Source organism: Spinacia oleracea, chromosome 1 (assembly GCF_020520425.1).
Source record: "Spinacia oleracea cultivar Varoflay chromosome 1, BTI_SOV_V1, whole genome shotgun sequence".
NCBI classification, from domain to species: domain Eukaryota; kingdom Viridiplantae; phylum Streptophyta; class Magnoliopsida; order Caryophyllales; family Amaranthaceae; genus Spinacia; species Spinacia oleracea.
This window is the reverse complement of record NC_079487.1, coordinates 134,038,301-134,052,235: the sequence shown is the minus strand read 5'-3', so window position 1 is coordinate 134,052,235 and position 13,935 is coordinate 134,038,301. Positions and strand designations below refer to the sequence as shown.

The window sequence follows — 13,935 nt, the reverse complement described above, 5'->3', positions numbered from 1 at the left end:
ATTATCTTAATTTGTACAGTACTGGTATACAAACAATTAGAAAAAGATGCTTTTTTTCTTCTTCTTTATATCTCTTCCTTTCTTTGTCTTTTTCTTCACCATTTTTAGTTAGACTTCCAATCAAATTGTAGAATCAATTATCCTTTTTTTTGTCATGTCAAAAATTATTTCTGACTTCTGTAACTTTATCAACAGATCCTACATTACTGCTAAAAGATAATGTATTTTTTTCCTACTACATTTTTATATACTCCGTATAAATAAATTAAAATTGAGTACAAAGTAAATTTAATTTTACTCGTATGAAATACGGAGTACTTTGTAACTAGAAATTTTCTGGTTTAACTAAATTTGACCGAAGTTAACTTATTTTGACTTAATCATGCTGATTTTTTTTATTTACGTGTTAAGATTTGAAAAAACTTAGTTTTGCAAAACATATGTTGTTGAACTTATTTCCCTGAAATAAGTTGAAATTAACATTATACAGACCCTTAATTTCCATAATATTCTACTCCCTTGAATTTTCGAGTTTGCGTCTAATTTCTTATTTGTATTTAAAAAAAAAAAATGATATCCAAATGAATCTGACAAATTCATATGAAGTATAATAGTTTTTCTTATACATACACTCCAAAGTACTCATTTCATACAAAATATTTGATTAGTACTTATGAGTAGACCAATTGACTTTACCTTATACTCATTAATAAATTAGCGCTTACACTTACTATTTCCGAATTATTGATCAAATTTTTTATTGGTGTAAATGAGCCATAAGCGCAACATAAATTATAAATGAGAGAGCAGAGATTTGAACACGAGACATAGCATACACATTCCCTCGCCTTAACCACTAAGAAGTATTTGCATAATTGATCCATTTTCTAGTTTTACTTTATTCACCCAATCTCCTTTAACTATTTTTGATTTTTTGACGTGGTGTACTCTGTAAAAAAGATGCAATTATGTACTCATGTGATACGAAGTTTGAGTTTTTGTTACAACTCTTAGTCCATTCAAAATTCAAAGTACTTTTAAAATATCAATTTTTAAAAATTTTATTTATCAAGAAATAAAGATATCAAAGGCCAAAACTTACTTCAGGAACCGTTCAAGTCTATTTGAAGCAACTATTTGAGAACGAAATAAGTATTCAATTTCTGTATATAAAAAATAATATTAAGTTATTAACACTTTCGAAGAGATATGAGTTGTTTTGCTCCACTTATAAAAATTTAATACATACCAAATTCAATTTTAAAAATGCTACATCAATTTAAAAATAGTTGTACCATTTTAACTCTATATTGCGACACTAGTATACTATTATCCGTTTGTGTTACTTAGATGAAATAATCTTCTCTTTAACTTCATTTATTGCAACATTTGGCTTTTTTCTCTCACAACCTTTTTGTCAGCTCAGTAATCCCTTTCTGGGTCCCACTGAGACTTATGATCTTTGATCAATGAAGGTGGGGGAGGGGGGTGTTGCCACGTGGGTTAATCTACAGCCATTGATACTGTATGGATCATGATCTCTAGGGATAGGGGTGCCCTTGATATATAGGGTACCTCTTTTTTTTAGGGTATCCCTTTCATCCTCGTATTGTTAGTTTCAAATTGCTTGGTTGGCATTTATACTTTGTCTTTGACCAAATATATTTGTTATGCTAATTGACAAATAAAAACATAAAAACTCTTTGGTGGGCCTCACTTTCATTTCTCATTGCTACAACTAGTTGCCATCCAATTGAAAGCCATCAATGAAGCTGGGTGTCAATATTTGTTGCCTTATACGTAATATTCTTTTTAGTAGCAACACTTTACTTTTTACATTTGTCAATATATATTTTGAATATTTACTATATTTAATAACCAATAAGTAAAAAATATTAAAAAATTAATTTTCGCAAAATATACATAAGAGCAACTTCAGCGCCAAGTATTAAAACTTGAATTTTATTGACATTGAATTAGAATCCTCCGTCCTTTGTGGTATTTTATGCCAAGTCTAAACTCATGCTTAAATATTGACACACTTTGGCATAATAATGTTTAAATATTTCCACGTTTTGTTCGGAATTCATGTCCAATTTAGTAACCCGTTATGTTTTTCAAAGAAAAGTCAAGTATATGACCAAGTTGTTTCGTATATGTGCAGTGGGTATTGTGTGAACCATGTACATTAAAAGATGAAGCAAAAAGTTTTCAGTTTATTATCAAAGTGGGCTACTCTTTCTATTACAAATTGACAATTTTAAAATGACACCTCACTTTGGACTCTGTTCATCACACACCAACGATATTTGGTAATTTGTTTGTACTCTCGCTTGTTGATAACAAAAAGGTTATTTAACCAATTTAGGGTTTAGGTAACTCAATATGCATGGATTATGCATGTTAGTATCTTATGGAGTACTCTATATTACTCCGTACTATATTGTTATCTTATAATATGCGTGCATCACCATAAATACGTACAAGGAATGGAGTATCCAACTTGTGTGATGAATTGATGATATATGCGTTCCTATAAATAAAACGAAAACGACTTTAGCTTCCTATAAATAATTGTCCTATATTATGACACATTATATTCATAAATGTATGAATGGTTAATTTTAGCACCTCATTTGGTAACATATTAGTCAGTTTTCATGTATCATAATAGGAAAAAAAGAGGTAATTCTTAGTCAATTAGACCTCCAATAATAACACACGGTCGTATACTGAATTTGACATATTCAAGACTAACCCATCACACTTCACACATACGGTCATACGGAGTAATACATACTCCCTCCGTCCCGGAATACTTGACCTGTTTTCCTTATCGGGCCGTCCCTTAATACTTGACCTGTTTCTAAAATGGAAATATTCTAATAATATTATATTATTTCTCACTCCACCCCTATTAACCCACTTACCCCCTACTCCATACAAAAAATAATTAAAAATTCAACCCCTACTCCCCCCAACCCCACCTCTTAACCCACCTCCAGTTACTACATTAAAATAATACCCACTACCAACTACTACCTATTAAATTAAATAAGTCAATTTAAGTCTCTTAAACTCTGTGCCGGTCAAACCGAATCGAGTATTCCGGAACGGAGGGAGTAATTCATCTCAATCTTTCATCATGATAGTTAAATGACAAAACATCATCGAGTGGCTATTACATTAGACAACAATTTGCTCTTTTCAATGTATATAGAGTATAGAGTATACGGAATACTATTTTAATGTACAATCATCTTATCATAACAAAAAATCATATATGTGAAGTTGTCTCACATTGAAAATGAAGGTAAGTTGATTAATATTAAGTTATTAAGGCATTATCCCATCTATATATTATTACTCCGTATAATTTATTGATTCAAGAGTCTAATTGAGTTAATAGAGTATAAAACTAATCTTGGAACTTCAATCATAAACTTAAGCTTTTGATGGAGTTGATCATTTTACAGTAACCTCAGCCGAACTTGTACAGTCGGGTTCTTTTCCCACATGGACTAATAAATTGTCTAATAAACGTTTCACACGAATATAGGATTTAACATTAGTCATTCTTCCAAAAATATGTAAGTCAATGTTCATGTTTTTATTTTCATACATAATTCCTCTGTTTTTTAATACTCAGCTCGCAACATTTTGACTTTATACACTATTCACATATTTTACTTTGAATATTGTTGATGATCTATTTGTAAGATAAATCATAGTCATGTGAGATGTTGTTAGATTTGTCTCAATGTGTATTTTCAAAATATCAAATTTTTATCTTAAAGAGAATTAAAGATATTAATGACTAACATTGTGAATTGACATGCGTGAAAGTGACAAATATAATTAATAGATTATAAAATTAATATTGAAACTTCAACTATCAGCTTAATCTTTAGGTAGAGAAAGTATATACGTAAATTCTTTCATATATTTCGTGTATTACACATGTCGATGTGGAATTTCTCAAACAGTTAAACAGTTTCTACCAACAAGACACTTGACACGTATTATGAATGTATAAATATCCATTAATACGTGCTTGTATATAGATTACGAAGTAAAACGGCATATTGCTACATCTACCCACTGGGTAGGCAACCCACTACTAATAGAACATTAAAAAACAATTACTAATGCTGACGTGGATTCCACTATCACTACTCACTATTAGTGGTGGGTAGATAAAGTTTTTTCCAATAAAACGGAGGCACAATATCGAACTACAGTAAACTTAATTGAATAATGGAGTACTTGGTGATAACATATTATATTATTATTGAACTCAATACTTTGTCTTATCCATAAAACATGGTTGATTGTTGAGCAAGTTGGATAAATTTAATAATTTACTAATCGTACTTAATTAGAAGTAATGTTAGTTTAAGGAGTTCGAGGGAAGTGGCAAAAAGCAGCAGAAGAAGTAATTAAAAAGGTGGTCAAAGATTGATTTGGGGTGAAGGGAGGGACCACGATTCATGATTCATGATTCATGATTCATGGACATGGATAGAAAACTCTGCGTGCGTGCCCAAAGACGAGCCCTTCTAGACCGCACGGTTGGCCACCCTTTCTTTCTCTCTCCTACTCCAACTCCAACTCCACCTGTTTCTTCCATCACTTTTTGTTTCCCTTTTGGGTTTGGGCCTATTACCCGGTCCATAGTGAAAAGAACCCACTGGTCCAAATGGATACCTCTACGAGTAGAGCCGTTAAGGCTCCGTTTTACGTATTTTTCCCAAATCATAACTGATTTGTACAGATCATATTCAGATCAGAACAGATATGTCTAGATCATAACCAATCTATCTAGATCATGTCCAGTTCTATCTAATATAAAAAATAGTTAAATCATGAGCAAAGTCAAATAAATAATAACAATATTATAAATTTATGTTACATTTATTTTACACGTAAGTCGTTTAATATTAATAAATGTAGATTTTTGTTTAAACTTAATTCTGAAAAATCAGATCAGATCATTAAACATAAGTTCAGATCAAATCAGAAAAAATAAGTTCAGATCAAATCAGAAAAAATAAGTTCAGATCAGATCAGGAGAAATAAGATGAACTAAACGGGGCCTTATTATGACTGGACTTATATTATCTAAATTTATTTGAACTTAAGTAAACTTAATTGAACTTATCTGAAAAAACTTATTTTGTCTGAAATAAACTTATGTGTAAAAATGTATGGAAAAAAACTTAATTTGTCTGAATTATATTATTTGAACTTATTTGACTATTTTGTTTGAAATACGTCAAAATAAGTCGAACATAACAGAGCTTAAATAAAATTTGCGAAATTAGGCCTAATCGGTTTGGTCCACGAAGGATAGGAGTAGTTCATTTGGGGTCAGTGTGTCCATACAAATTGAATGTATCCATAAGTTTATTGAGTAACTTCTGTTGTTATGGGATTGCGGTTTGATTGAGGTAGTTTTTGACATTAGGTGACTCTTTCATAAAAAAATTAGTTGGTCATAGAGCTGATCAAGAGCATATTGGCACGGCCGGAGAGATACCTGCCTTTGAGCAGACAAAAAACTAAGGCCTTTTTATCTGTTAGTTTTCGATTTTTAATTTTATGATTATAAAAGTCATTTTATTCAGATTGAATCATGAACCTGGCTTGAAAGCCCGCTACTTTAAACACAAAATAAGGGAATAATGCACATTTTTTTTTGGGCCCGAGCTCAGGCCTATCCGAGGGTTTGTTCCTACACAGGTCACAATCTTTGCCCAATCCTCGGCCCACGATCAAGTCTAATCGGTCTCTCTTTATAGCCTGTACCCAATTCTTTTGGAGGGTGAGTATTGATTATTGAACCAAGGGAAATTCGACATTAAATCTTGGGCTAAGATCTTAATCTTTAGCCCATTGGACTTGTCTCATTGAATAACTTGCAAATTTTCTGGAAAAAAAATCAAGTTTCCCTACGATTTCGGACTCATTCGGTATCACTGTCGTTTATAATTTTGTAAGTCATATGATTAAATTGAATCATAAACTATAAAATAATCATACCTACAGAGTATATAATCATGTTGATTTTGAAAACTTGGAACAAAAACCTGAAAGCTGTGGTTTTCATGTTTTTGTTTTTAGTTTTGTAAAAAATAGAAATCTGACAACAAAAAAGGACACCAAACGGGCTCTTAATTAGTAGAAATAAGACAAGAGAAGGCAACATTCTTAATCTCTAATTTTCTATTTATTTCTTACTAAAGTCTTATTAATTATCAAACTATAGCTTACTGATACAGAAAATGGAACAAAACAAGAAACAAAAAGCAACCCTACATTTGCAATTTAAAGAGCTTAAAATGACACTACTTCAACTTCAACAAATTGATATCCTGGTTTTACTGAAGTGTTCTTCAGAAGTTTTCAGAGTTCATCTTTAGCAGGTTGAGCAGACTGACGAGGATTATCCGAAGACGATTTGATAGGATAACAAGCATCCATTGCAATACCACAAATACCCTCTTTGGCTTCAACACCGCGTTGCATCCGAATGTAACCCTTCTCACCCCATCCGGGGCCCCACGAGTTCTTCACTATCCAATACTTGGTTCCATCTTGTGTTACTCCGTACCCTACTGCTGTTACTGCATGATCCAAGTCTGTTCCACACTTTCCATTAAACACTCCCTGCATTCATTCATCAAATTAATTTTCACCTGAAAAATCTTTGTAGTTTTCATATTTTTGAAGCAATATCGAAATTCAGAAGTTGTTGATTAGTTAATTAGATAGCTACATGAAATTATCCATATGATCATGAAATCATGCACACATTTTAACTGAATAGGAAGTTACAAGGAGATTATAACTATATGGATTACTAAATCATACCACAAATTTGGTCTTAATATAAGGAAGTTATTGAACTAAAGGGTTAGTCATGTTCTCTTCTCCTGAATTTTGCGCGTTCACTAGTGTTTTTGTTTAATGAAACTACCGACTTTAACCTATTAACTATTGTTCTTTTACTATTAAAAGAAGAGAACAAGGCCATGACTGAATCAATTGGTCTGGCTCAGTTCTCTTCAGCTGGCCTAGTCTGATTTTTTTAGTTTCTGGTCGATCTGGTGTGATTTTTCTAGTTTCTGGTCTGATCTGGTGTGATTTTTCTAGTTTCTGGTCTGACCTGGTGTGATTTTTCTAGTTTCTGGTCTGGTTTGGTCTGATTTTTCTAGTTTCTGGTATGGTATGGTATGGTTTGATTCTTCCTGTTCTGGTCCAATTTGTATGTTTTTTGCTTTTTTTGTGTTTGACAGAGTAAGCAATAAGAATAAGGTGAAGAGAACAAAATCTAGTCATAAGAAATGTTGTGGTGTTGAGTAGTATACCTCAGAGTAGAGCTGCATATCAGAACCACTAGCATCAATAGCAACAGAAACAGGTTGATTTGCCACTGCTTTCATCAAAGCATTCTCATCATTTTCAGGCACCACCTCAAACCCGTCAATCTTAACTACCGGTGAGTTGATCTGCAAAACAGATCAAATGGATCAATTGCATAGAGATTTTAGTCAACATGTATGAAGTTACTTACTGAGTTTTGAGGGGAAATGGTTGTAACTAGTCAACTAGAACGTACCTTATCGGAGTTGCATGTTTCGTCCTTAGCATGATAAGGGTAGGTGGTTTCAGCGACAACTCCACCGATTTTGTTGATGTAACCGAGAGCATGCTCAACGAGTCCTCCATTGCAGCCGTAGTTGTCATGGTCACAATCTACCAGTTCCTGTTCAGAGAGTGAGACTAATTGTTTGGTTTTGATCTGGTTTATTCCTTCTACTGAAGCTACCGTTGAGAATGCCCAACAACTACCTGCAAACCAAAAGATGAGGGAGGATACATTCATCCATGTCACTATGTCAGAACATCAATTACCAAAATACATGGTTTGAATTCAGAATTATTAGTTTGTCACTTATAGAGGACTAGAGATGGCTAGTGGGTCGGTCTTTTTTAACACAACCCATTTGAACCACCCCACCGGACTTGACACAACCCACCACGGCACACCCAACCCACGCAACCCAACCCAGTGACGCACCAGATCCGCCATCCTAATTTATACTATTTTGCATGTTTATAATGCTAATAAATTCTAATTTTATTGTTTAAATACTTCGTATACATTAACCACATTTACGTGAGTATAAAATCAATTCATTTAAGTTCATATAAAAATTGTATATTAGCTCTAATACCTCGTCTAATTCCACCTAACCATTGGACCCACTATACCCGCACAACCCACCATGACCCTAAAAGTAATTAATTTAAGTTCATATAAAATCTGTATATAATCTCCTAAACCTCGTCTAAATTCACCAAACCCACCCAACCCACCTAACCCATCAGAGTCACGCTAGTCGTCACCAGACCCCAAAAGCTGTCGTAACCTACCAAACCCATTGGACCCACTCGATCCGCACACCCTACCATGACCAACGATCCATCACGTACTGTGTGTATTTTTTCCGACGTGTACACCCAAGACTCGACCCACCATGAGTTTACCTGAGGCAGGTCGTGTATCAATTATCCCCGACCACGACACACCAAACCCACTTATGACCCACCCAACCTGCCAAGTTGGCCATCTCTACATAGGAGTAACTGCAACATCTAAAAGAAAAAAAATATCACAATAAAAAAAGAGAGTGTTAATTAGTTGTACGAAAAACTAACCGCAACGTCCTTGATTCTTAACAGGAGTAACAGCTCCTTTAGCTCTCCAATCAACAGAAACAGGAACATCTTGAAACCTACCATGCATGAACTCAGTCACCGGACGTGGGTGGAACATCCTGTAATGCGCGGTTTTAGACCCATAAGAGGCTCTAAACTCGTGGTTAGTCATATCTGCATACATGTTCAGCTTTAGCTTATAAGGCTTATCCATCTTGTTTACCTTATGAACATGATGAAGATTAGCCTTGAACACGTTAAACCTCTTTTGCTTCTCCTGCAAGTCCCGAGAGACGGTGTGGTGAGACCTCCATCTCTCGTATAGATCCCAAAGGGTCTCTTCTGAGGCGAGGTCACTCTCGTGAAACTCGAAGCTATATGCAAGAGCAAGACCTAATAGTAGGGCCGAAGTGAGAAGAAGAACCAAGAGAAACTTAGCATTATTCATTGAATTGTAAGTTTACAAGTAGGAAAAAGATTGATCTAAGTTGGTTTTGATATATCTTCCTTCAAGTATCACAAAGTATTTATAGCACGAGTTCAAGCACCTTGGCTTGGGTGATGAGTTCTATCAGCTAAGGCCTGAAAATGTGGAAAAGGAAATTGGCTTTTTTCATGGTTGAAATGTGTGTTTTTCCTCAGAAGGTGACGAGTGAAGTTATCTTATGGAAAGCTTCAGTTACAAGATAGCTTTATAGGTGATGGAATGAAGGGGTGAGAACTGAGAAGTAACCGCCCTAATTAGTTGCAGAGTTCCTAACAGAAAGTGCTGCTATGAAGCTGTACCTAAAACGATTACTACTTACACATTTTTCTGATTATAACGGTTTCAAACTTACCTCACAATTCCCATTGCTACGAACAACAAAAACACCTCTTCCACTGATCATAACTAGCTTGATCTATTCGACCCCTGTGAATTTCGGCCTAATCGTTTAGGACCGCGACTTAGACAGGACACTGCAGCTTAATTTAACCTCTGCCATACTCGGTCAATCCGAATTTACCAGTCTAGGGCCAACTTTTTTATTTTTTTTTGGCACGGCCAAACCTGGAATAAGCTGCAGAGGACCTTAATCAAGCGCAACTGTGCAAGTCCCTTGCTTACAGTTACAGGTTACAATGAACTAGTTATACTCCCACTGTCCCTATTGGTTTGCCCCATATTTTATTTTGGTATGTCCTTAAAGATTGCTCAATTTCCTTATATAGAAACATGCCCCCAACTCCCCACCATTTAACCCACTTGCATAGTCTCATAAAATTGTAAAAGACAAAGATACCCCCTCTTCCCTACAACGTTTCGGACAAAGTCTTAATAAATACACATTTTGTCTGTGGGGCAAACAATTAGGGACAGAGGGAGTACCATTAAGAATAAAATGACCTTAACATCATGAGTCTCAGTTAACATGTAATTACAGAGCTGAGAAATTCGGATAATGATGAAAAACAAACAGGTCATCACAAACCTATCTTCGGTGTTTTCTACCTTCATATAAGGCGATAAAATTAACAAACCAAGATATTCGAGACAAAAGGAGTGAATCTGAAACTTTGCCAATATTCCATAAATCAATAGTCGAGTACATGCTACATTGAGCGTCTTATAAGCTCAAGACAGTACATTCTTCACAACAAGAAACCTTCCATCGATTCAATAGATGGCTATTTATGAGAAGTTAATCAAAAGTCAGAACAAAAATAACACCCAAAAGGATAACAGCAAAATATAGAAAGCTCCATGTAAAGCTACTATAACACAAAATTATGCAACAGAATCCCTTTGTTGTGCTTGTTGCATGAGCTCTTCTCTCACTCTCCTGACCTCCATTTCCCTCTCCTCTCGTTCTTTCTGCAAAAACAAACCACAAGCTTTCTTAATTTAACATACAACAAGCTCAATACATCAACCAAAATCTCTCTATCAAAAATTGACCTCTAGTGAAGTGCTTATTAGAACTTTTACACTTTATTTGGTGCATTTGTGGAGGGTAAAACATGTCACCTCCATTCTATTGCGACAGAGGAAGATAGAATAATAGAGTCAAAATCACGATTAGAGTCAGTCCGGATAAAAGGAAGAATCCACTGCTACAGAAAGGCGAGGGGAGGAAAAGAGTGAGTTTCCATGTATTTAAAGGGGTCTTTTTGAGAAATGTCATTGACGTATGATCAGACAATCAACGCTAGGTTGAAGACGTTTTTAGACAACCATCAACAAGAGGGTAGATTCTCTATTTCAGTCTATTGCAGGAGGTAATGAAGTACAAAACCTTTCACCTACCCAAACTTTGTCTTATTCGATTATTCAAATGTAAGAAATCATATTTTTTTCTCCCACATTCTTCTCCAAATAACTCCATCCAAACTTAAGCAAAACTTGGATCCTTATAAGCTATGCGAGTTAACTACTCGCATCAAAAGGTTTACCTTCAGCTCCAAAGTTAAATGACCGTGCATTCAAAATTAGTTGTTACCTATGTTGCTCGGACTCTTATTTGGGTGTCGTGTACGATAAGGGATTGGAGGATCCTCCTCCGGCACTCGGGATGTAATAAGCTTCATATAAGGCCACGATATATTTGGGGGTGTCATGTCGTGTCGAAGGATCGGAGGATCTGACACCCTCTGTCAACCGACGGGTCGAAGTAACATAGGTTCTTACTACTATCATTCAAGCCAACCAAGGGATTCAATACCAATTACATAATACATATACATGAGAGAATCCCCATTTACAAAAGTTAAGCTAATCAAGATGTAAATCTACCACAAGCGAAGCAGGAAAAACATAAACACAATCATATGTGATCAACATTAAACTGAATGGATCACCAGCTAATCAATCCAGAATTTACACGAAACACACAGAAGCCAACTTTTAAGTCCCAAGCAATATTTCACAAATGAGACATTTTGAAAAAAGCCAGGATACAGTCTACTTCTCACTAGAGTAATCCCATCAACATCATAAAGTGAATTGGTGAATGAAACGAACAGAGAAAGCAGAAAGAGAAACGGAACACACTCTTGTAGTCTTGTTATTTTACATAAAAGAGTAATCCCAACCATTCCAGCATGCTTGGTTCAGATATAATTGACAGAAAAATTGACTTCTTGCAAGCGCTAATAGAACTTTTTATTGGACAGAATGGGCAACAGGGTGGTTGTAAGGCATTTTTTTTATACTCCTCTCTCTCAGTACAAAACCTTCCATCCATCCAACCTTTTCTTTTTCGATCACACATGTAAAAAACTAAAAATGATTTTTTTTTTCTCCTAAATTCTTTCCCAAATCAGGCTTTGTTGCTCTCATCAAGGTTCACCTTTAGCTCCAAAGTTACATGCTCATACATTTTAAGTTTGATTTTATCATTCAAGCTAATCAAGGGAGCTAATAAAGATATTAAATATACAAGAGAAAAAACCCACTTATGATGAGTTAGGTAATAAAGTAAAATCTGCAACACAACAGAAGCAGGAAACTTCAGAAAATGCCTGTAATCAGAAGATTCTGGATCATATATATCAATGAACCTAGAGCTTACAAGAAACACATACAACCCAACTTTTAAGTCTCAACTCTCAAGCAACATATCAAACGAATAACTTCTCACAAGATGAAACATTATGAAAACAGGCCAGGGTACTAGACAGTAGACAATAAAGTCTGCTCCAGAATTTAACTGGAGTAAACCAACATCATAAAGTGAAGTTGGCAACTGAAATGCCAAGAGAAAGCGGAAAGAGAACCGAAATGCTACAACATAATAAATAAAGAATCTATACTAAACTTCCTAAACTCCCAACCCGAATAAATCATTCTCCAATATCTTAGGCAGTTCTCCAAGCAACATTTCTATCTTTTTATTTGGGGGAGAGAGGGGAAGGAGGTCCAGTTTCAATTATCCCAGCAATATATCCATCTTTTCAATGCTTGAAATGAATCCTCACCCAAAACAGAGCTAAAATATAAGAACACAACATCTAAGTTCATCTTTTATACAAATTTCACGAGGAAAAGACCCTAATTTAACACCAAATATGTGGCAATTTCCCATATACAACCGATTGTATGGCCCTGTGGCGAAGATACTCCAAACATGCCCCTAACCAAAATGGGGTAAAATGATGTTGATCTTGAGACAAACATTACGAAGTTGAGAATTCCGGGATTAATAGTCGCATTGATTGTGCATTCTAAACCACTGTCATTGCAACTAAACCCAGATGAAGGTAGTAACACACAAACAGAGGACCCAATTCTTAGTTTAACTATTAAAAAAAATATAATCAAACTGATCGATCTCTGGTAGAATGAACAAATATTATTAATCTGGTTCAATTCTTAATTCCTAAATTTTAAACCACCAACATGATCTTCCCAAAAAATTAACAATTCCTAAACCACAATGGGATTCTAATTTGTTTCCCCAGAAAAAATTTCTGTCTTTTCCCCCTACATCAACGGATTTCCTACCACATTTCCAGCTAAACCACCAGCTACAAGCCTACAAATAAATTAAAATTCCCGATTTTCATAGAGATAACTTAATTCAAAGAAAATTGAAGTTGGACAAACGAAATTAAGCTGATAAATAGCACTAATTAAGAAATTAGGGTTTCAAAAGATCAAAATTTCGGAAGCAGAAAAAGAGTGTAAGAAAAAGGGGGACCTTTTCATCTTGGTGAAGCGCGATCCAAACGTGAACTTTGTCCATAGATTGCCAGAAAACGAATGCACCCAATGACATCCCGAAGAATGTTCCCATTTTCACCATTTTTCTCTTTCTTCTTTTTCTCTCTTCAGATAATTTGGAGAAGATGAATTGAGATCGATTGGAGACCGATTTTGGAATGGTACAAACTAGAGAGGTCCGTATATTATTCGGATTTATGTTTTAAGGGCTTTCCCCTTCAAAAGCCCATACGCCTGGCCTTTTTGTTCATTATTTTTCTTTGCACAATTTCTCCTATCGGACCGTCTAATAAGTGTGATCTTCTGATATATCGAATATTAATAAAAATAAAAAATGATAAAAACATAGGTTTTGAAACATCAAAAATCTCAAATTAGTATATTTATAAATATTTAGCAGAGACATAGTAATATTTCAAACAGTCTAAAATAAAACTGTAATTTAATATGTCTTGACTCTAGTGTCGTGTCACAAAGATCAAATGATGGTCAACGTGCTACAAACTCTA

General features: G+C 34.7%; 2 protein-coding genes across 2 annotated transcripts; both read right to left on the bottom strand.

The window, feature by feature from the left end:
• Window positions 1-6,170: 6,170 nt before the first annotated feature.
• On the bottom strand, window positions 6,171-10,117 carry LOC110792907 (vignain). Its single transcript, XM_021997728.2, has 4 exons — window positions 8,725-10,117; window positions 7,622-7,854; window positions 7,371-7,511; window positions 6,171-6,669 (listed from the first exon to the last, which is right to left on the bottom strand). Exons 1-4 carry the CDS (start codon window positions 9,170-9,172, stop codon window positions 6,406-6,408), a joined length of 1,086 nt encoding a protein of 361 aa, XP_021853420.1. The 5' UTR covers window positions 9,173-10,117; the 3' UTR covers window positions 6,171-6,405.
• Window positions 10,118-10,268: 151 nt separating this feature from the next.
• Window positions 10,269-13,614, bottom strand: LOC110793558 (uncharacterized). The gene is made up of 2 exons (XM_021998443.2): window positions 13,404-13,614; window positions 10,269-10,579 (listed from the first exon to the last, which is right to left on the bottom strand). The coding sequence occupies exons 1-2, from the start codon at window positions 13,506-13,508 to the stop codon at window positions 10,493-10,495; spliced, it is 192 nt and encodes a 63-aa protein (XP_021854135.1). The 5' UTR covers window positions 13,509-13,614; the 3' UTR covers window positions 10,269-10,492.
• Between the last annotated feature and the right edge of the window lie 321 nt (window positions 13,615-13,935).